The sequence below is a fragment of the Populus alba genome, chromosome 13 (assembly GCF_005239225.2).
Source record: "Populus alba chromosome 13, ASM523922v2, whole genome shotgun sequence".
Taxonomy (NCBI): Eukaryota; Viridiplantae; Streptophyta; class Magnoliopsida; order Malpighiales; family Salicaceae; genus Populus; species Populus alba.
Genome location: NC_133296.1, coordinates 1,046,359 through 1,069,820, shown reverse-complemented (window position 1 = coordinate 1,069,820; position 23,462 = coordinate 1,046,359). Strand labels below are relative to the sequence as shown.

The window sequence follows — 23,462 nt, the reverse complement described above, 5'->3', positions numbered from 1 at the left end:
TTCATGTTGCCATTAGTGGCAAAGATATTGCAGACAGCAGCATTTTGTATGGAGTTGGAGGAAATAGGTATCAAATCTTGTGAATTTTCATTGATAAGAGCTGCAGAAGTGGTTTTGTTTTTTAAAAATAAATAAACAAAATGGGTGTGCATATGTAACAGCGCAATAATAGTCTAAAGTATATTAAAAAAACACTCTTATGAATCCATGTCATAATCAAAGATTAAGATGCATTGATTAAAGTATTGTATAATATTGCCTATAATTCATGATCTAAAATGTGTAATTATTGCATGATCCGCGATCATCGAATCGAATGTGATTTCTAGCAATATTATCTTAATTAAATTAAGGTATTATATACCAACATACAAAATTAATATACTTTTATATCGTGTATTAATCTATCCTAATATAATATTTTATATATAAATATATTTTTAATTTATTATTTTCTAATAATATTATATTTTTAAAGTAATTTGTTTGTATATATAAATAATGAAGTATCATGCTTTTTTAGTTTTATGGATCTCTCATTAAAGGTGTTTTTAAATGGGGAAACATTTTCTTTCATCTAAAGTTCATGTTTTTTTTTATCTGAAAGTAAATTTTGTTTACCTATTTTCTCCATAACAGTTAAATATAAAAAAATCAAGAAAATACTTTATAAAAAAAAAATTTCTCAGAAAACAAGCAAAACCTTAAAACAATTAAAGTTGTTGGTTTTTTTTTTTAAAAAAAATCTGTCTGGACATCGTATTGGAATTCATAAATTCATTTACACTTTTTTTTTAATAAAAAATTGAATCCAAAGCCGAAAATGATAAAGCGAATTCGCTCGCCGCCTTATTCAAACCTCTCTAGTCTTGCTCCTTAATTTTCCACTAGAAAGTTCAAAACTTGTTTGCAACGATAGTAGCAACTTCTTAAAGCATATCTGCAATGTTATAGTTGTTTTTAAATTGTTTTTTATTTATAAATATAATAAAATAATATTAATTTTTTTTTTATTTTTAAAATTAACTTGTCAAAATAATCTGAAAAACAAATTAAAAATTAATTAAAAAACATTTTTAAAATTCAAATACAATATCATATCATAACATGTTGTTCAGAACCCTAAGAAAAAAAAGGGAAGGAATATCAGAAAAGTTATTAGATGTCATTTTCATTGAGATTTAGGAAAGTCCATCCATTGCCCAGTGGTCATTGTCTCTTTAAAAGTGAAAAAAGAAGACTATATTTGACTTCTTATTTCTCAATTATATCATATGTTCCATAAAAATTAAAACCTTGTTCTTAAAGTACTACCACTTATTATTAGGCTGTATTGGATACTCGCCACCTGCCTTGATATGCGGTTATGCATTGCTTGCGCATCTTAGAAAATACAGTTGAAATTATAATTTAGTGTGTTTTAAAAATATTTTTAATTTGAAAAATATTAATTCAATTTTTTAATGTTTTTTAATAGTTTAATTATACTGATATAAAAAACTTTTAATGTATTTTCAAATAACAAATAATTTTAAAAAATATTTTAAATCACAATATCAAACATACAAAAGATTGTAAAATAAAATCCAATATAAACTACTTCTAACTATACAAGCATGTGTTTTAAATTAAATTAAAAAAATAATTATATATATTTTTTAAGAATTTTTTGAATGTTGATTTTTTTTTTCCAATCACCCTTCAATTTAAGCCTTTTTACTATAGCAAAGTCATCCAAAAATTATATATTGTTGTTGTTGTTTTTGTTATTTTATTTTCAAATCTGCCTTAATGTATTTTATGTTAACTCCCATTTTAAAAATTATAATACATTTTCATGTTATTGCCTTGATTTCAAATTTAAAGAAGAGAATGTGGATTTTTTCTTTATAAACACAATAATATAAACGTGAATCGCTCATTTAAAATGAACTACTTGAAAAAGGATTTAATATTGGTACAACAAAATATATTGATCTCATAATAAAACCAACAAATATTAGTTTTTATTTTTATTTTTATTCCAGGAGACACATGTTTCTTTATAAACCAATGGAACCACAATAAGAAATTTCAATATCTCAACTTTTGTGAAATTACTATCACTGTTTTTTTTTTTTTTGCCAGATATTTGATATAACGATATCTGACAACTTTTTTTCTTTTCAATATCTCGCCGCAAAGACCGAAATAAAAGGCAATTAAAGTTACTTGGTTATGATTATTTTTTATTTTAAAATATATTAAAATAATATTTTTTTATTTTTTAAAAAATTATTTTTAATATGATGCATCAAAATAATTTAAAAAACATTAAAAAATATTAATTTAAAGTAAAAAAAATATTTTTTAATTTTTTAAAAATATATTTTTAAAACACAAAAATAAACAATATTAACATATAAAATGATAAAATAATAGGAAACCAAACAATAAATAAACGAAAAATTACAGGTAGCACATTTAAGTTTTTCGTTTCAATATTAAATTGGGGTATGTTTTCTTATATTAAATTTTGTCATTAATTTACTTTTATATTTAACTACAAATAAAGTTTTATTTTATAAAATTGTTTTCAATTCAACACCAAAATATCATATCATTCGACACTTTGCATGTATTAAAAAAATATAAATTAACTTAGCCCGAGCCATTAAAAAACATCGCCATCTTAGTGCATAGAAATAAAAATTAAAACAAACGTCATCTTGTAAATTTTTGTTCCTTCATATCAAACCAGATTTTAAATAGGAAATAGGTCACTTGAGGTAAGCCCTGACCTAGTTCAATTTAAAATCCAAGGTAGGGGACATAGTTCTTGGTTTTCTCGACTTCTCGACGACATGGTCTTTAACTTTAATCTTCCATTTATTTTATTAAATAGACGCAATGCATATTTTACAAAAAAATAATAATTTCCTGCTGCTATATAAAATACATTGTTAAGGGATACATTTTTTAAATTTAATTGCTGAGATTTTGTTCTTGACATGGTTTGTGGCGGAACGCGACCAAACGACTAGTAACCAAAAAATGAGGAAAGCTTTTGGGCAAAGTTAATATTAATATTAGTATTAATTATTATTATTATTATAAATATTAATAATAGGAATACACCACGATATTATTATTTTTGAAAAAAAAAATCACTATCTCCGTATGTCCCGTTTTCGTTGACCGTTTCTTTCTTATTACTAAAAACACTTAGCGTGGAGACTGACACTATTTTGGTTGAATCCCTGTTTTGTTTCTTTCAAATTACCATTATCTTAACAAAGAGACTCTCGCTATTTCGGTCGAGCCTGTCAGTGGCTGCTTCCTGGATTGTTTTTTTAGGTTCTTATTGATATTGTAGCTCAACATTGTTTTTTATTTTTTTTATTTTTTATTTTATGTTTTTAGATTAAATATACTAATATTAAAAAAAAAATATTTAAAGAAAAAGTAATTTGAAAAGACTCTTTTGAAATGGCTGTACAGGGTGAACGAAACGGTTGGTTGATAAGGTGGGAAGGGAAATGGTGAAAGATGAAATCAGGGCAAAGGAGACACTTTTGAGTGGAAAGCGTCCAAATTTGAAGACTCGACACCACTTTTGGCAGGAAAGCAGCGAGGGGGGCAATTTTTATCGCTGAAATCCGGGATGAGACCGTTGATTTCACGACGGTTTCATATCAGGCTGCAACGGAGGTGCATTTTGCCAGGATACAGAGATGTGGGATCTGCAATGCTGGTTTTGAATGCCTTGGGGGTATATGGAACGGGAGGTGGTGGAAAGATAATTTGTTCAAAGAAGTTGTAATTGCAACTTTATCCCAGAATCCAGATATCATATGTCAGTAGGATTCGAGGGGAGGTTGCAGAACAACTTGGGTTTTCATTCAGTATAGAAATTGAATTAGGGATAGCAAATCAATTGCGCAAGAGGAAGAGGAAAGGTTGCCGATGATCGGAGGAAGACAATTGATATACAAGCAGTCGGAATTCCTCTTCCTCCCAACCATGGATGCAAAAATATTGCTTGCGAGCTGTTTAAAAACATGGCGGGATAAGATTTCTAGAAACACTGACTTTTATATGAACGTTTAAATTGATAGCATAGTAGGTATATTAGCTATATCTTTAAGAGGCCTCGTGTTCGAAAAACATCCTAGTCTTGTATAGCTGGGAGTAGTTTTAAAATCTCACCGCAAATTATTTTTTATTTAGAAAAATGTTGTGTTATGAATTCTAATTATAAATACCGAGAGTAGTTTCAAAAGAAGACACCATAATTATAAGACTCGGATGAAAACACCAGTCATCAACGCGAAACCACATTCCTAAATGTTTCTTGACAGGCATAGCTTGTTGGCAAATTTAAGCCTGTCCAAATTCTTGCTGGGCATGAAACAGGAAATTCAGGTTTGTTCTATGACTTGTGCTGGCACCACACTTTTCAAACTTGATCATATGGGGTTGTGGAACCACAAAAAGTTAAAAGATTTGGTCTTTTGAACAAAATATATGGCCCGATGAATTCCTAGTTCTAGCAAACCCATTATAAAATCTTGGAGGTCATCTAGTTACTTGTTAATCCCCTCTAACACTACCGCCTCATTTCGAATAGAAAGACATTTCTGGCAAGTTTAGAGGCACTTCCGACTGCAAATGATCGCAATACTAAACGGGTCTTCAACGTGATGGAGATTGCCCCCACCTCACTACAAATTGAGGATTCTAAAACTGTCAAAACTTGAATGGAAAATTATTAAAATCTTGGACAACGAAATTTCAAAATATAATAGCTAAGCAATAGATTCTTGTCCCGGCTGAGAACTAAAAGAACATGATTCACGAAAATGAGAGCAGTTCTCACTTTCTTGCACTAACAATGTTCGAAGGACAAAAACAAAACTCTAATGCAGTTACTGCTGGCGGAGTTCAGTCTTCTTCTTTTGCCAAAGCCTGTCCACAGCACTGTCAGCATCACCCTGGAAGTATATCAGCATATTCACATGTGAGTTGGGCGGAAAAAAAGGGTAAAAATGTATCAAGGCATGAAGAGAGTAATAAACCCTAACGTTATATCTACAAGTGAGGGTATAATCAAGGAACCTGATACTTTTACTTTAATAAAGTTCAGGGAAAATCAGTATATTGTGTGAATAAGGAGCTAAATGCATAGCCATGAATGAATAGATGCACCCAACATAGCAAAATATTCACCAAGTCCTATATGAAAAAATAAGCCTTTTCTCTCCAATGAGGATCTCTTCCATTTAAAAGAGATGATGGTTATACTATCCTATTTGAATGAGGAAAGATAGGGTTATCTAAATCAGATCCATTTGTAGAATGGGCCACAACTTCTGGAACCAAGTACACGAGCAAAGTTCGCTAACGATAAGATGCTATACAACATAAACTCAAAAGGCTATAAAATAAAAGGGACCCCAGTCAATCAAATATTTAGTCCCTGTAACTCAAAAGTCTGCATATGAATTTTTTGCTGCATTAAGAACTCCAAATCACAAACATAGTTTGGTTTGTGAGAATATATAAATGTTAGAAAGCCCTCAGATCTCATAGCTTCTAAGAATCACATGTGATTTAAAACTAACAGCATTCATCAAAAGCCTTCACACCACACCACAATATATAAATGCGTGCAAAAGGGTAGAGAAGGAGGTGGTGGTGGTGGAGGAGGAGGAGTGGTGGTGGTGGAGGAGGAGGAGGAGTTGGTGGTGGTGAGTGAAGCCTAGTGATGAACAGCACATTAGCAACCATTCAACAAAGTTTATGTTGTGCATCATCGGGCAAAGCATATGAAGTCCTTTGTGAGATAAATAAATATTATCAAAAGATAAAACTTATTATCCAAAAGGGAGACAACAAAAGCATGGCATTATACTAGCAGCAGAAAACTGATCAAGTTATTAGTGAAGTGAAGAGAGACAATAGTTTTGGTTTTTTAAAATGAAATAAAAGTTAAAAAGCCCTCAGATCTCATAGCTTCTGAAAATCATACATGATTTTTCGCTAATGGGTTCATCAAAAGCCTTCACCCTCCACCACAAAGTGTACTTTTGTGTGCTTAAAAGGTGTGTGGTGGAGGTGGTGGAAGTGTATGAGGTGGGGAGTGAAGGCTATCAATGAACAGGCCATTTGCAACCATTCAACACAGTTTGTATTGTGCATCATTGGGCAAAACACAGAAAATAAAACAATAAAATCCCAAGAAAAGTAAAATCATATAATATTTACAAGACAAAAAACCAGAGCTCCATTATTAAGATTGGTGGATAAATATAAGTGTAAGAATAAAAATAAAAACAAATCTTGGTAGATTTTGATAATCCAAATGAAGGCACTAGACTATCCAACAAAGGAACTAATAAGCTATCAGATCCAAAAGAAAAAAGGTCAGAGAGGATACTCTAAGCATGATCACCTACTCCTTCCCAGACTAGAATCTTAACCAAAGAATCCATGTTCTAACGCCACGACATCCCCATCTACATAGGTCCACACACTACACATCTCCATCGATTGGAACATTTTATCAAGGGATACTAAAAAAACGAAAAAATCAAAAGCAGCAGCTATAACATGCAATAAATAAGCTACGTTTTAACAAAGAAAACCAAAAAAATAACAGCATATTTCTAATTCGAGGCAAGAAAAATACCTGGGCACGGACGAAGCCACATAGCGCAAAAGTGGTGAACTGGCCAGTGTAATGACCACTGGCATCCAAATGACCAATATTAATCTGAACAGACGCATGGTCTTTAGAGGTGATAAGCCTGTTTGTGGCGGAGCTGCAAAACAACATAACAATAAAAGAAACCTTAACTAAGATTCCTTACCTTAAAAAAACAAACTCAAAAATAGGCAGGCAGAGAAAGTTAAGATACCATTTCCTAGGGATGTAAAGATCCATGTTTTGTCCCTCTTCGTTCTGCATCTTGTCTGGTTTTGATTTGCTACCCCAAATACAGTTTAAGCTCTAGATCACCTGATTTCACGAACAACCCTTCTTTAAGAAACTTGTGCACTTCACAGTTATTATCAAAGAAAAGGAAGTTAGAGAGAAAAAGGGAGTACCGGGAAGAGGAGAGGCTGCCACTGCTAGGGTACGCTGAGTAGGAGATGAAGGCTTTCGTTGCGGTTTTTTATATGGCTGCAGAACCCTAGTGTTTAGTTGTGATTGTATATAGACGGAAATGCCCCTGATGACCTTGCTGTTTAATGCTAAGCGTTGCCGTTTTTTGAAAACTTCGTCTGTGTATTGAGATTTTTTAGGTGAAATGTTTTAAAAATAAACATGTAGTTTTTTAAAACATGTATTTGTTAGATATGATTCAAAGTTATATAAAAAAAAATAAACTAGATTATTGGGTTAATTTGTGTTAACTATTTTTATTAAAATTATTTTTTATTTTTATATTAACTTAGTAATGTTTGAATTTAGTTTAACCATGTAAATTGAATCTCTAAAAATATAACTAAGCTATAGAAATTTATAGGGTCGATGTTTTGTCTTGTTTAGTTTAAAACTTGACCCTAATTAAATATTAAATCTTAATTTTTTAAAATTAACGTGTAGTTTTTTAGGTAAATATTTAGGGTAGATTTAGCAATTATGATATAGTTCTTGAGTTTGTTTTTTTTAGAAACATGAGGTAAAGATAAGTTAGTGAGTTTTTCTTTTATATTTGATTTGGAAATTGAGTAATGCTGCTTTTATGAGAATTCTCTCCGAAAACTCTTTCTAAAATCTTCATCATATCACACTCTTGAATTTAATTTTTTTTTAAGCTATTTAAGTAAACCAGGATTATTCTTCGAGTGTTGAAATAGACGGTAAATAAAGAAAGATATTTTTTAAAAAAAGAAGATGCAAATTATGAAAAATTGAAGTCATGAGTTGTAAATTACTAAGCTCAAAGCTCTCTTGCCGTTGCTCGTGATTGCGTTGTTGTGTGCTTATGGTGTGTTTAAGTAATGTATTTTATTTTATTTTTTAATTTTAAATTAATATAATTTTTATATTTTTAAATTATTTTCATGTACTGATTTTAAAAATAATTTTTTAAAAAAAAAAAAAATATTATTGACATACTTCTTTAAGTAAAAAACATTTTAAAAATCAATCACAACTATACTACCGAACACGTATTTAGTGGTAAAACCAGGGACTAGCGGGTTGGGTCCTTAAAAATACCCAATAATATCATGGCTTGAAAATAATAAATTTAATTTTTAATATCAAAGCAAGTAATATATAAGTTTTGACACTCTTTTTTAAAAAATAATTTAGTCTATCATTGTTTTTGAGTTTGTAAAGTGTTTTTTTATAATATATCTCTTTTATTTTTAGAATGTTTTATTGTATTTGTGTTAAAAATTAATTTTAAAAATAAAAATATTATTTTAATATAAATTTAAATAAAATATATTTTAAAAACTAACCATATAAAATCAGCTCTTATACATGTAAAACGACCCATTGATTTCAGAACACGATTTATATTTTAGGTAAACAACAAACAAGTCATCGTGTGAAAAATCGTAGACATCAGCATATAATTCATTTACAAAAGTAAAATTAGGAATATACATATTTCTTCCCGCCAATTCCATAGCGAGAAAATTCTCATCTCTTTATCGCTACACAAATTCGGGGGAAAGAGAGAGAATCACAAAGATGGAGTTGAGTCTCAGCGGAAACGCGCTGAAAACCTTCGCTCGCTCCATCACGTGCCTCTCACGTATCGGCAACGAGCTTGCTATCCAAGCTTCTCCTTCTCAGGTACTCGCTCCTTTTCACTTTCCCTCTCTCCAAACACGTTCGGAAACTGAAATTTGTAGTTCTTTATCATCAATTAGTTTGTAATCACTATTTTAATTTATTTCATGTTTTTTTAATTATTTTATTTCTGATTTTAGGGTTTTAAAATAGAGAAATGCTAATTACACTCACTCTAGTAGGAATTAAGTACAAAAAAATCGTTATTGGTTGGTTAATCATCGATTAGGTTTAAATTTTGGGTACATTTCTCCAGCTTTCGCTCCACACGCTACATTCATCACGATCTGCGTACCAGTGTATTACATTTAAGGCGAGTTTCTTTGATGTGTATACAGTTTCCGGTACCGAAGTCAAATTCAGTGTGCTTCTGAAGGTAATTAATGGTCATAGCCTTTTAATTTGAGATTAGAATTAAGTAATGGTGTTAAGTAATCTAGCGGTGTAGATTACTGACTTTGCAAGCGTGTGTTCAGGCGATTTGTTCGGTTCTTAGGACGCCAATTGCAGGTGTTGATCATCTGAGCGTGCATTTGCCTGATCCGGATGCTTCTAAAGTGAAATGGACTTTGGAATGCTTCAATGGTAAATGTGTTTGTTTTTTAGTGCTTTGTATACTACTCATTTAATCGCTGTATACTTAATATTGGGAAGTGGAGATGATTGGTGGGTGGCGCCTCTATATGGTTGGTGATAATAATATCTAACGGATACTATAGTAGAGTTCGGGGGAATTATATCTTTTTGCATTTTATGCAGGGAAACCATGGAAGATTTCATTTCAATGATAGTAGTAAGAAACATGGTTACTCCAGTATGTTTCATGCCTAGTGTCCAATAAAGACTTGTTGAGTTGATTTCTAATTGAAGGTCAAAGTTAGTCGATGACTAGTCCTGACAAGAATTATAAAGCAAGGAAGCTAGTATAGTGACAATGTGCCCCTGTAAATACCATCGTATTCCTTGAATTGTGTTTTGAGTTTTCAAATTTGAGGTTCCAATTGAACTACTGATGTTGCCCACATCCTTTTATTCTTGACTGTTTGCTCGGGGTGCTTCTGTGAAATGTTGTTAGCGGAGATTCAGAGTACAACCATAATTACCACACAAGTTTAATTATGTAGTGTGTTATTCAGTGTTGCCATCCTCTTTTTTTCAACAGCTTAAATGCATATATTTGATTCTTTTATGGTAACAACAAATTCATAACTCCTATGTTCAGGTATGAGAAAATCCTATTGGATTACTTGCAATGTTGAGCCGGACATACAACATCTGTCTCTTGACAGGAGAAGATATCCAAGCAGCTTAGTTGTGAGACCTCATGATCTTAACAGACTGCTTGCCAATTTTCAGTCATCACTCCAGGAGATCACCATCATTGCAACAGAACGTGCATCCATGGCTTCCGACACTGAAAATGAAATAGGAGGAAAAGCAGTTGAACTTAGAAGTTACATAGACCCAACCAAGGGTGCGAACTCATGATTTTTTGCATTCCTGACCATTTCAAACAGGATATTCATGCTTCAAATTTTCAACTGCAGACAACGACTCTTCACTGCACACTCAGCTGTGGATAGATCCAGCTGAAGAATTTGTCCATTATACTCACAGTGGAGACCCTGTGGATGTGACATTTGGTGTGAAGGAACTGAAGGTTTGGTAGTCCTAGGTTCTGATCCCAAAGCATATCATTTTAGTTTTCATAACAGTTGTGTCATTTGCTCAAGTTGACTAATCCTTATTCTTTTAACAATCCTTTATGACATTTAAATGGAGATTAATGCCAGCTAATCATGGTTCCTGTTGTTACAATAATTGTCATGTTATTTTCTGGTTTGATTTTTATATTTTGATCAAAGAGTTAACATGTCTATTTGGGGGATTTTTCATTATTTCTAAATTGCAGGCATTTCTTTCTTTCTGCGAGGGTTGTGAAGTTGATATTCATTTATATCTTGAAAAGGCTGGAGAGTAAGATGTTTCTTCTTTATGTTCCAGTTATTAACCTTCTGTTTCATTTTCTTGCCTTCTTGCCCTTTGCCCCCTTCCTGAAGAATGGTTACTCATTTTATGAGTTTCATGTTCAACCACTGGATCCAGCCTATCTGCAGACTGACCATGATGTTAAGTATCCATTTGGTCACAAATTGAAGCCTCAGCATGCTTCCATGTGAAAAGTTTCTTGCAGTCTTCATCCATGAATATGTGTGTGCACGCAACATGACCTTGATTTATAATTACATTAAGCTAAAGAGATAGATTTATGTAGATTGAATGAAATTCATTGGAACATTAGCCTAGAAGTGTTGCTAGTAATATTAGTATTTGCAGATTGATTTGCATTGCTTAACACTGACAATCCAAACTTTTGTTAAAAGAGAGGCTAAATCCCAAGTTGTATTGCATCAGTAATTCGGACTCATGCATTTGTATGACACCATTAATGCCACTGCATCAGCAGCCCTTGTTTGTTTTTTCTTACCATTTGGGATTCAGTATTAAGATTATCAAAAAATATGATTCCATTTGTGCAAAAACCATTTGTTGGTATACAGGCCTATTTTAATGGCACCAAAATTTGGTCTGGATGATGGATCCAGCTCAAACTTTGATGCTACTCTTGTACTTGCAACCATGCTTATATCACAGCTCCATGAAGGAAATCCACCAGAACCTCCACAAGCCACAGAACATGGTCAGGCCGCAGATGGGACAGGGTCTCAAGGACAACAAGAGAGATGTGGACTGAATGTATCTGAACATCCATCTGATCACACCAGAATTTGGTCTGAACTTTCAGGTAATTGTTCAAAGTTTCAATGCCGACTTTATATATGCACCTGCAAATCTTACATACTTTCACTTCATGCAGGAAGTGCAGCAAGAAGTGGTAGTGGTGGTGGTACTGAAGCAAGGCAGGCTCCAGGAGAGAGAGACTTGAATGTTAATGAACAGAGGGAAATCCAAAGGATCAGCACAATGCATATATCCAAAGACACATCTGCTAGAGAAAATCTTGCTGTGAATCCTAGTCTGTATCCTAACTGTTATAGTTTGTTTCAGTGTGTTACCTTGTCTGGTTATGTGATTTTTAGATTTCTCATCGCTTTAATTTCTAGTGATGGAACTTTGCATCTCTTTCTCTCAAAGTATGTTTGGTGGGCAATGTCTCCAGTCTTACAGGCCACTAGCTAGCACAGAGAACTGGATGGACTGCACATGCAGGTTTCAGCCTCTAACATGATCATAATAAAAAAAATTGTTGCATTCAGTAGATAATTTGGATATAGCTAATATTAGTGTTTTGAGTTGCTTGGAACTAAGGTATAAGGACTTTGATATGTGGCCCACACAGGTAATTCACAACTTGATATTGCTCCATTTGTCTTCATCTTTTCCAACCATATGGATCCGTGTTTACAATCTGCAAAGGCAAAAAAACCATTTCTGTTGGTGAATATAAAATCATACTTAATTTAGTTTTTTTTTTTTTTTTTTTTGCATTTTTGGTTGAGTTTGGTAGTTTTGAGCATTAATTTTAATGCTTTTATTTATATTTTCAACTCAAAATTATCAAAGCACTATTCATATGAATGGAAAGATGTCCATGACATGTGCTTGCTGACCAGGAAATTGCGATCTTGAATCTGTTAGCAATCCTCACAAAAGAGGGCTTCTTTTGTTTTTTGGCAAGTAGATTGAAAGCATTAAAAAAAATGAAGTAAATGCTCTCAAACATTTTATCCATGCTATAACCAGGTTCTTTGTTCTGTGAAAATTCTATATAACTACTCAATTTAGATTCTCCCTGAATATCATTACTTGTTATCAAAACTTGAATTCCAATAGCACAAAAAATAGCATGCACTGGCATGACTCCACCATAATATTACTATAATGTTTGTATTAGTCTTTTGCATTAATTCTGATGCCTATTTGATGATTTGAATTTCAATTCCTTGACTTGATGTATTAGCGGCCATCCTGTGCAAAAAGATCATGCAAAAGAAGCCCAAGGTTAGTTGTAGTCTTCTGTTGGGCTAACCTTAAAAATGTTTACCCCTGCTATGCACTTACAATTTTTCGATTTTCTGCTCCCAGAGAGATCAGAAACGAATGCCCATAGTTTTTCACAACGTCATCCTAGTAACTGGGTGGACGCTGATGAGGATGAGGATGAGGATGAGGATGGTGGTGGTGGTGGTGATGATGTAGATGGAAATGAATTGTGTGTTCAGTCAACACCACCTTACTGCGAAGAACAGTAGACTATGGATTTCCTTGTCCCAGTGACAGTTTGCGTTCTACCTTTATGCTGTTGTAAGTGTGCGCCTTGGATAATTTTTCATATCTTCATGCGTTATTACCCGTGCGCTAAATCGGATGGGAGAAACACGGTGACAATTCATAATGTTTTTTTAAAAAAGTATTTTTATTGGTGCTTTTAAAAATTGGTGTAAAATAGTCATTTTAAGGGATAAAAAATAGGTGTTTTTTTTTGTTATATATATATATATATATATATATATATATATATATATATGAAGTTTCGTTTAAATTATTTGAAATTGAACTTTGTCGGCTCCACAATCCGAGTCTCAAATTTTCTTTAAGTTCTTTGAAAATGCTAGTGCTATATGAATTTTTTTTGTCTGGGATAATTTTTTCCCACCCTTCTTTGTTTTTTATTAATTTTGAAAATAAATTAGACTATCTTGAATTGGAACTAATATTTTTTTTTTCATTCTTAGTTGATTTAATGAGCTTTTCATTTATTATTATGATTGCCTATAGCGAAGCACGTCGAATTGGAACTATATATATATATATATATATATATATATATTATTTTTTTTGCATTCTTTGTTGATTTAATGAGCTTTTCAATTTATTATTATGATTTTTTTCTAAAAAAAAAACGTGCACTCTCATTTTTCTAATAAAAAATATTATAACCCGTAACAAGATGTAAATTAACATTTTATATAGCCAGATAAGTGCGTCATCTTTTTAATTTATTGTCTGTTTTTTTTTTCCTAAAAAAAAACATTAAAAACACGGTCATTTTCATTTTTTTTTTCAAAAAAATAAAATTGTTCCCCATTTGCGGAGCGCGACTAATTTATGCTAAATGCCATTTTCTTCTTGAAGTTCATTTCCTTGGACAAATCTTAGCAGTATTTCTCTTTCTTTAGTTCTCTTGTTTTGTACAAAAATTCCCAGTGACTATTGCTTTTAAAGCAATTTTCTGAGATTAAAAGTAAATAGAGAAAATACTCAAAGTACCTAATGCACTTTGAACTGGACGTGTTCATATTGTTGGAGCTTTTAACTTCATCCAAATATAAACAAAGATGACATAAAATGATATAATTAACTATAAAAATAACGAAGCATATGATAAGGGGTAGTTTATTGCATTTAGAAATTAGAAGAGTGCTGTCCTACTCTTGTGCAATGTTCATGCATAAGATCAAATAGATGCTCCATTTTCTATTCATGGAAGAGCTTGACATGTTCGTGCTGATGAACTTCTCCACATTATTGCCTTGACTCTGGCTTTTTACTTGCACGTTTATTGGACCCAGCCTTGAAAGTAGATATTGGCTTCCATTAATGTCCTCTCCGATATTGAGATGATATTTCTGGGACATGATGTGTGAGAGGACATCTGGATCGGAAGCTGTGAACTTCCAAGGTTGGGCTATGGATCGGTGGATGGTTCAAGAACTTACGTGGTTCGTTCATCGTCCGTCACAATGCATTAATTAGATGGACCCTCTCTTTGTCATGTTTGTGAAGCGAAATCTTATCATTGATTTTAAATGATGTTATCTTGCATCGCTTCGTGCCCTTGATTTGATCCCTTTTAACTTGGAAAAAGGTAAAGGTTTCACCTTCATTTTGCAGGGGGGTAGATTGACAGCAACTAGAGTGCATTTAAACTTGGACTTTCATGATCTTACAGTGCCATTGATAATTGTCATATCAGGCTGGTGCTGTAGAAGGCGAGAAGCAAAGTAAAAATTGAGGACATTTGATTGAAAAGTACTGTCCCACTTGAGACACCTCTCTCTGTTGATAAACAGAAGAAGATGCTCACGGAGTGAAAACACAGTAATGCTGTTACATGTTCTTTACAGATGATGAACTGGCTTTTTTCTGAATTCTCCAAAAAAAGCAAGTGTTTCTCTGGCTGGAAAATGCATCCAGTTTCGGGATCACATCTTCATGAAAATGGCCCTTGAGATGTTGCAACTGTGATGTGAAACTTCAATTCAAGGACCTTCTACCAACCTCGTTTTGTAATCTGTTCACAGGTTCCCGGAGAAATCACGTAGCTTTCCCTCCTGTGCACCAAGTTCTCAATCAGCACAGCTCGGAACCGAACACGAGATAAGTTGATCATGCATATTTTCAGCGGCTCTGTAAATAGACTTGGGAGTTGAACTGCCACCAGCAGGAATAAAGTATCCCGTGTTAGACAGGATTTCTTGATACATTTTCCAGACAAGTAAGATTCTGTTGTCTCTCAACTGTTCACAGACACCAAGGAAGTAGACAGCAAGTAGTAAGATTCAACTTTGTTCACTTACGCTATGTTTGTTATTGTGATGGGCGTGATGTGCACATAATTGAAAGTGTTTGTTAAATCAACACATCATAATTTTACTTTGAACTCTTTTTAGAAATTTTGGTTACCAAGAAATTATAATCTAAAGCTTCTTTTAAATTAATTTTTTCAAAACATAACTATAAAAATTATTATAATACAAATACTTAGGCCTACTTGGGATAACGATACAACTAGAGTTTTGTGAAATTTTAATTTTTTTTTTGTTTTTAATTAAATTTTTTATATTTTTTTTATCTTTTTCATGTGTTTAAGTAAAAATTAAATTTTAAAAAATAAAAAATATTATTTTAATATGTTTTTAAACAAAAACAATACATTAAAAAATTATCATTATCACTATTCACTATCCCAAACATTCTCTTATACTTGGTTTGACTATGACTTTTAACCCTTGTATGTTTAAGAGTCTAGTTATAATTTTTTTAAAAAAATATTTTTTAAAAAAATATTTTTTTAATTTAAAAATACATGAAAATAACTTTTTATTTTTAATATTATTATATTTAAATTTTGAGTAAACTTCTTTGGGCCGCAATGGCTTAGAGCATCATGGTAACTTTGGAAGAGTTGAGTCCGTGAATGGGTCGGTAGGGTCCATTCAGTTTACAGAATCCTAGCCGTTGAAGACTTCTTCATCAGACGCCCACTCACGAGGCGTGATGCTTGAACATTGCTTAAATTGCCAGGATGTCACAGGACCGATCTTTCTTCATCATTTATAATCATTCGTTCATCCTTGATGATTTCATGGTAGGTTTTGAAGGGTTCAGATTTAAGCAGTGAATTTCTATGCTCTTTAATATAATGTGATAATTGATGATTATTAATGGAAAAAATAAATAAATTAATTCAACTCCTTGCGTTGTTGGGGTTGGTTTGGGGAAAAAACAAATTGAGGGTATATTTGTCAATAACCAGGGAATGTTTTAAGTGTCTTCTAACTTTTTTCTAACCCTGTGATTAATATGAGACAAAATGTGGAACAATGAAGATTCGCAAGGAAAGGAAGATTTTCTTTTTTTCTGGAAAAAAATAAAAAAAAAATATATATAAGAGATTTATTAGAAAGGTTGTTAAGAGACAGCTGGCTTTAGTAGGGTTAATTTTGGAACATGCAAGCACCGTCCATTGTGATCTGTAAAAGGGCCCCGCGTTTAACGGCTACGTGCACGTCACGTCGGCGCCTGCAACTATTGGTTAACGCCGTTTAAAAAATCCATGTAGCCGTTGAACATTTTAAATGTAGTTTGGCGGGTGGAAGAAGTCTTGTTTTTATTATCCCAGTTCAGTTGGCCTCTTGCATGTATAAATGCCAGCACAGTTTTTTATGGTGAGAGAAAATGTTTTGGCAACTAATATTCTTTTAAAATAGACTTTTTTTTAGTAGGGATTAATTAAATTAAGGGATGATTATAAGTATAATAGCTGTTATTTTTTAAAATATATTTTTATTTTAAAAATAATTTAAATAATATTTTAATTTTTAAACGAATATTTTCAGCATCAAAACAATAAAAAAACTAATCTTAATAAAAAACATTGAATTTTTATAAAATACTGTATGAGCCGCGTTTCTAAATTGCACATTAATTGATAGAGATCGCTTGGCTTTTATTCTGAGAAAGGGAAAAAAACCTACCATCCTATTCATCAAAACTTGTCGTTTTCCGTTTTTTAAAATATAGTTTTGCTATCACAGGGAACTCTAGCGGCTTGAAAATTTCCATAAACAATGAGTTTCTACTGCTAGAATGTGACGTGACCAGACACATATCAGTAAGTGAAGATTATATCAATAATAATTTGGTATGTTATTTGTTAATTAGATTACTGTAATGAATATGTTTAAACCAGCTAACACTTGCACTTTATTATCTAATACGATAATCTAAAAATTGATGTAAATTATGACCCATAATTCTCGCAGCATGATGGTTTCGACACCAAGAACAGAATCAAAAAATAAAATTAAAAGGAATAAAAATTTCAGTTGTTTTATTATTTAGACAAAAAATATTAATATTGTTAAGAAAAAAGTTGGAAAAACAATTTTCTATCAGGACCCTGCCAACCACTCCTATCTCCACCACTGTTTGACACCATTTTTTTTTTTATCATTATTGTCACCTTGTCACAATTTTTTTTATTATTATCATCATTATTTAGCTGCTAACATCATCATTATTTTACCATCATCTTCTATTTCTTTACCACTATACTTATTATATTTTTTTATTATCATCATCATCATTATATCACTACTGTCATAATTGAAAGGTATTTATATATATTTTTTTAAAAAAGTAATTTATATGTAAAGAATTTTCTATTTATAAAATATTCTCCACGAAACAGACGCAGATCAAGTGATTTGTAAACTCTCGGCATCAGAGGTGAAACCCGGGGTAACTAAAGCAGAAGCGTCCAAAAGAGATCCAGAAAGCAAGAGTGATAATTGACGGTTATATTGATTGCTGGGAAAGATAAACGGGCATTAATTAACGGTAACGGATACTTGTTGCGAGCCAAAATGGAACGGGGCCAGGTAGGAAAGAGAAAACGTGTTTCGGTTAAAGATTCTTGGATGCGCTTATAGAAAATAATGAGAGTAGAGTAGATGGCTAAACCCTAGATTCCCCCCTTTTTTTTTTCTTTTTTTTTTTCCAATTTCTCTTCACATCAAACTATGATAGAAGGAGAGGAAACGACAAGCAGTCAACTAGGACATGTAAATCTTAGGCATGGAGACTTATGAATATGTCCATTGTGTTCATTTTAATAACGAAGTTGACATCTCCACTCCTCCTCGCCGTACTTGCTGGTGGTGGCCAACCATTTTGGTGGGATTTGGTGCCAAAAAGCCTCTCATCAATCTAATATCCTACACCCATTTTTTATCTCTTAATTTTGTACGAGATTCAATGTTACTTGTGGCCTACTTGCAATTAATTAGTTATTTTTAAATATGTATTAGGTGTAATAATCACCTTCGTTCTCATTGTATTACTAATAATTATAATCATTTTGTTTTTAATTTTACACATCCCATTTATATAAGTTTGTGTTTTTTTTTTTTAAATTTATAAAGCATGATATTTTAGTTATGTGAGATTGAATCTTTCTTTCTTTTATTTTTTGCAAAAAGTTTTTGAAACATTGATTATATTGATATTTTATAATTAAGTGGCCGTTTGAAAACACAAATATGATTGCGTTTGCATATTGAAATTATGTTTTTGGTTTGAGAACACCATTGAAATTATAACTTAATATCTTTGATTTTGAAAACATTGGTGAAATTAAAACGATACTAAAGTTTCAAACTGCAATAAATGCTTTTATTTCTTTTAATTAATTAATTCAAACTTGGCGTGCTTGTAGCCCATCAGTAATAGTGTGTCGATTACATTAAAGCTTTGCCGCTAATGTTTAATTTTAGAGTTTGTTTGATATTGTGATAATAATTGTATTTTTAAAATGTTTTTTTGCTAGTTAATGCATCAAAATAAATATTTTTAAAATTTTATTTTTGACATTATTATATCAAAATAATCTAAAAATATTAAAAAAAAATAAATTAAAAAAAAACACACAGCTAGCCGTGTTGCCAAAAAAATTCTTAATGCTAATGATGCCATGTTTTATTTTTCAATCATTTGTATTTGAATTCTATCCTTAACTTGACCCTTAATCTAGCTATCCATTTAGTCAACAATCCCAGTAATTAAAATCAAGTTCCAATCATGCATTCTTCTGCTATCCACACAAGATGTGTTGAATTGTTCTTCTCATAAAGAAAAAAAAAAAGGGGGTTCTAATTAAAATATGATGAAAATAAAAATAAAAATTCTAGAATTACTAGAAGGTTGGTGCCCTAGCTTAATCTCCGTAGTTAGTGGCTGCCCACGAACTTGACTGGCAATTTGGTAAATAAAACCCAAACCAGAGTCAAGTCATGAATGGTTGTCCACTTATAAGTCTTTAACTCGCTAAGCCCTTAGCTGTTGTCTTAACCTCATGAAGAGAAAGGAATAAAGAAACTTTAAGCTCATTAACATATACACCACCACCCCACAGTACCATCATCTCCCACTGCCCCCATAGAGAGAGAGAGAGAGAGAGAGAGAGAGGAGAGAGCAGGAAACCGCTTCAAGAAAACCAAAAGGAGAGAAGAAGAAGAGAGTTTCCTTGTGTATATTTAAGAAATGGCAAGGCTGAGTTCTTTTTTCTTGATCTCCGCGACCGTCTTGATCTTGATGGTGATGGGCTTGCCATCCACCGTTCAAGGAAATGGGGACCACCACCACCACCTGGGGTGGATTCCGACCACCACAACCACCAGATCATCAATCTGCGACAAAGGGTCTTTAGCAGAGTGCATGGCTGAGGAGGATGGGGAAGAGTTTGGGATGGACACGGAGATCAACAGGCGCATTTTAGCAACTAGCAGGTACGTCAGCTACGGTGCGCTTCAGAAGAACAATGTTCCTTGCTCCAGGCGTGGCGCTTCTTACTATAATTGCAAGAATGGTGCTCAGGCTAATCCTTATACTCGTGGATGCAGTAGCATTACAAGGTGCCGGGGTTGAATTTTATTTATTTACTTATCATTTTTTTTGTTTTTTTTTTAATTTTTTAAAATGGGCTTTGATTGATTGCCATACTTGAATGGCAAAAAAGAAAAAGAAAAAAGAAAGGAGGTTGGTGGTGTTGGCTCTTTGATGTTATTGATGGAATTATTGTTGTCATAACAATATCTTAATGTCTTTGTAAGAGATCATCCTTAACTACTACTACTACTATTATTCCTCTCTTTTTTCCCGTAATATTTCTCTCTAATTTTTGTAATGTGAACCATTTGCCCCCTCAATTTATGCTTCTGGATTGTGTTGATTTAGGTGGAAAGATCTATGCTTTAAGTTTGATTGATTTTAAATTTAGACATGGGTTAATCCATGCTCTCCTGTTCCGCTGTTCCCCTCTCTTAAAAAGCTTCTAAATAATTTGTGTTTTTGCTAGCAAATCATGGAAATTCTCGTTTTGAAAATTGACTGGTAGCTCTGCTTCCTTTGTTTTCTTCTCTTTCTCGAGTAAAAAGGGAGAAAGGCAGGGTGTCCAATTACTGGGCTGTGTTTGGCATAAATTGACTCTCACATAATTGAAGAAAGATGAGGAGAATAAAGGCTAATCTTTTGGCCAAAACAATAGACATAAAGAGGTGGAAACAAAGCACATTATTCTTCAAGCATTTTACTCTTTTATAAGCTACCCCCCTACTTGTGTAAAACCTATTACATGGCAGTGCTCGGCGTTGTTTTTTTACAAGGAAGACAACAGTCAAGGGATCCTCTTCTCTTCAAAAACATAGGGAAAAGAAGCACTCCCATATGCTTCATGTGACAAAATTGCCATTAAAACGGTCCCGTTTTATTTATTTCTATTCACGTAATTGTAGATAAAGTTCATTTTTAAGAAAACATCACTCAGTTTGGTTCAAGCAACGAGTTGACTTGACGTGTGTTGTTTGTTTTTATATTCTAAAAGTATTTTTGAAAAAAATTTAAATTTTTTATTTTTTTATTAACTTCAAATTAATATATTTTTAGTGTTTTCAAATTATTTTGATATGTTGATATAAAAAATAATTTTTAAAATATAAAAAAACATATTAATATATATTTTAGCATGAAAAATTATTTAAAAAACAATTATAACCACACTAAATAAGTTCATTGGATTTGATAACACTAGGATAAAGAAGATGATAAAAAAACCAAATTCTATATTTTTATTTACATCAATTAATTGAGCCTGTTTGAAAATACGATTGAAACTATATTTTTTAAAATTATTAATTTTATATTTTTGAATAATTTTAATGTATTTTAAAAAAATAAAAAATATATTTTATTATATAAAAACAAATACTTTTAAAAACAATTACTTATATCAAGTATATTATATGGAATTTGTGGGCAAATTGAAATCTATCACGAGAAAAGTGAATGAGTGAGTGACTCACTGAAGCAATGACAATAACATCATGCTGGGGTTACTGTCACCTGAAAAATATAAAGGTCGATGCTCCTTTTATTAATCACCCTTCTTTAATTTCTTTCTTGAGGTGGCCATATGCTGTGTTTCTTGTTGTTGTGTCATCTCTCTCCTGAATAGATAATCAAAGGTCTAGCTTGCGGTCCCCTTTCCCCAAACCCTAATTTTTTTTCTGCAAGGTCTCTCTAAGATTTTCCCTTTACACTGTTGGGATATTTGTTTCATCTTTCCCAAAAGATTTAAGATTGATATATCTGTGTTATATATAGTTATAAAATACAAACCGGTCTAATAAATTAATATTTAATATGTTTAATTCGGTACTTGAACTAATTTGAGTTAAAAAAATCAAAGAAAAAAAAAAACACCAACTAACCTCAAAAACCTGGCTTCACCTATTTAAACCGAACTCTCAACCTGTTAGCTATTTTTTTAGATTTTTTTTATTAAAATAATTCCTTTTTAATCCCTTTTAAAAAATTATTTCTGGAGGTTTATTCTTTCAATTTATGACTTAAGCTAGACAATATATATATATATATATATATATATATATATATATATATAATTGGATTTTATTTTATACCAAGCATTCGACACACTTAATGCATATGTGGGAAATTAAATAAGGACTTATGTTATCACAATTTTCTTTTGAATTCGAGCTCGCAAATAATACCATAGGGAGTTTCTGATATGGAGATATTCAAGATTTTCTTGGTGAAGGTAATTTAAGATATCAATTATTTTTTGTATTTAGGAAATTAAGAAATATTAAATCTTGAAAGTCTCAAATGTCTTATAACGTTAAACTGTCTATAAACGTAGAGGTGTGATTACTTTTTAAAATAAAGAGGAATTTTGAGATACCAAACACTTGAATATATATATATATATATATATATATATATATATATATATATATATATATTTTTTTTTTTTCTTAACTCGAATGACTTCCATGCATGCTCTTATTTTTTCTATCAGAAACATAAATGCTCTAGGTAAGTAGTGTGTGTATTGTTTCGGATATGAATTTGAACAGCTGGTGTTTATTTCAGTAATTTTAATTTAATGCTCAAACGATTATTATAATATGTGGTATATATAATTTTATAGAATTAAATTAAATTTAATATATTAGTTTTAAACAAAAGAAATATAATTTTTTATATTAAAAAATATCTTGTTGCCAAATTAAATATTATAAATTTGAATAGTAAAATGATAAATTTGTTTTGATTTTTTTATGAATTAAAAAGAAAAAACTAAACACATCATTAAAAATCTTTATTTTCAATCCATAACAAGTATCATATCACTGGCAGAGCTATTAAGTCCGACTCGACACAGTGCCTTGGTTGAACAAGTTAACTTTTAAAATAAAAAGATGTTTTTAAATTTTTATTTGAGAAAGTCACATTAATATTTTTTTTTCTTATCATGATTGTCTAATTATTTTTTTTTATTTTTTCCAACCTAGTTTAAGATAAAAATAAGTCTATCAAGTCCGATATCAATTCGTTCTGTGTTAAAATTTATAAATAATTTTAAAATAAAAAAAAAAACACTGCCACGCCGGAAAATCAAAGATGCTGTTAATGACAGTCGTTACTAGTAATTACTGATCACAATAGTTTCCGAGCCAACGCTGTCGGTGACTTCGAAGTTTTATCGTGTAAAGTACAAACAGGATTCATGTGACGGGAGATCAGATGGCTCCATCACTTATAATGGACCCCAGGATGGTGAAAAAGCTGCTGGTTCGCGTCTGGGATGGCCCACAGTGGAAATATCAGGTTGACAAGCCTGCATCAATCTGATAATTTCACTCTCCGATTCTTTCTGATAGAATTTGCTAAACAGACTGGTCTGGCAGACGGTGAACTGGGGATACTGCTGCTGCAGCAGCAGCAGCTTCCATTCCCCTGTTGTATATATTAGAATTAAAAATAAATTTTTTAAAAATAA

At 31.8% G+C, this 23,462-nt stretch overlaps 3 protein-coding genes across 5 annotated transcripts; 2 read left to right on the top strand and 1 right to left on the bottom strand.

The window, feature by feature from the left end:
* Nucleotides 1-4,717: 4,717 nt before the first annotated feature.
* LOC118060754 (small ribosomal subunit protein eS21y) lies at nucleotides 4,718-7,192 on the bottom strand. Its single transcript, XM_035074014.2, has 4 exons — nucleotides 7,090-7,192; nucleotides 6,900-7,000; nucleotides 6,671-6,803; nucleotides 4,718-4,973 (listed from the first exon to the last, which is right to left on the bottom strand). Exons 2-4 carry the CDS (start codon nucleotides 6,947-6,949, stop codon nucleotides 4,908-4,910), a joined length of 249 nt encoding a protein of 82 aa, XP_034929905.1. The 5' UTR covers nucleotides 6,950-7,000; nucleotides 7,090-7,192; the 3' UTR covers nucleotides 4,718-4,907.
* Nucleotides 7,193-8,519: 1,327 nt separating this feature from the next.
* Nucleotides 8,520-15,408, top strand: LOC118060753 (uncharacterized). 3 transcript variants are annotated; one of them, XR_012167612.1, is made up of 12 exons: nucleotides 8,520-8,797; nucleotides 9,051-9,170; nucleotides 9,271-9,379; nucleotides 10,017-10,268; nucleotides 10,342-10,454; nucleotides 10,707-10,771; nucleotides 11,356-11,600; nucleotides 11,673-11,835; nucleotides 12,777-12,817; nucleotides 12,902-13,120; nucleotides 14,711-15,120; nucleotides 15,197-15,407. XR_012167612.1 is itself a non-coding variant. In XM_035074013.2 (10 exons), the coding sequence occupies exons 1-10, from the start codon at nucleotides 8,693-8,695 to the stop codon at nucleotides 13,066-13,068; spliced, it is 1,380 nt and encodes a 459-aa protein (XP_034929904.1). In that variant the 5' UTR covers nucleotides 8,521-8,692; the 3' UTR covers nucleotides 13,069-13,294. The 3 variants fall into 3 exon arrangements, 1 of the variants encoding a protein (XP_034929904.1); XR_004689489.2 differs by having other exon boundaries at nucleotides 14,711-15,408; XM_035074013.2 differs by lacking the exons at nucleotides 14,711-15,120; nucleotides 15,197-15,407 and having other exon boundaries at nucleotides 8,521-8,797; nucleotides 12,902-13,294.
* A 4,234-nt stretch (nucleotides 15,409-19,642) lies between these two features.
* On the top strand, nucleotides 19,643-20,026 carry LOC118060752 (rapid alkalinization factor). The gene has a single exon (XM_035074012.2). The coding sequence runs from the start codon at nucleotides 19,643-19,645 to the stop codon at nucleotides 20,024-20,026; it is 384 nt and encodes a 127-aa protein (XP_034929903.1).
* The last annotated feature ends 3,436 nt before the right edge of the window (nucleotides 20,027-23,462 follow it).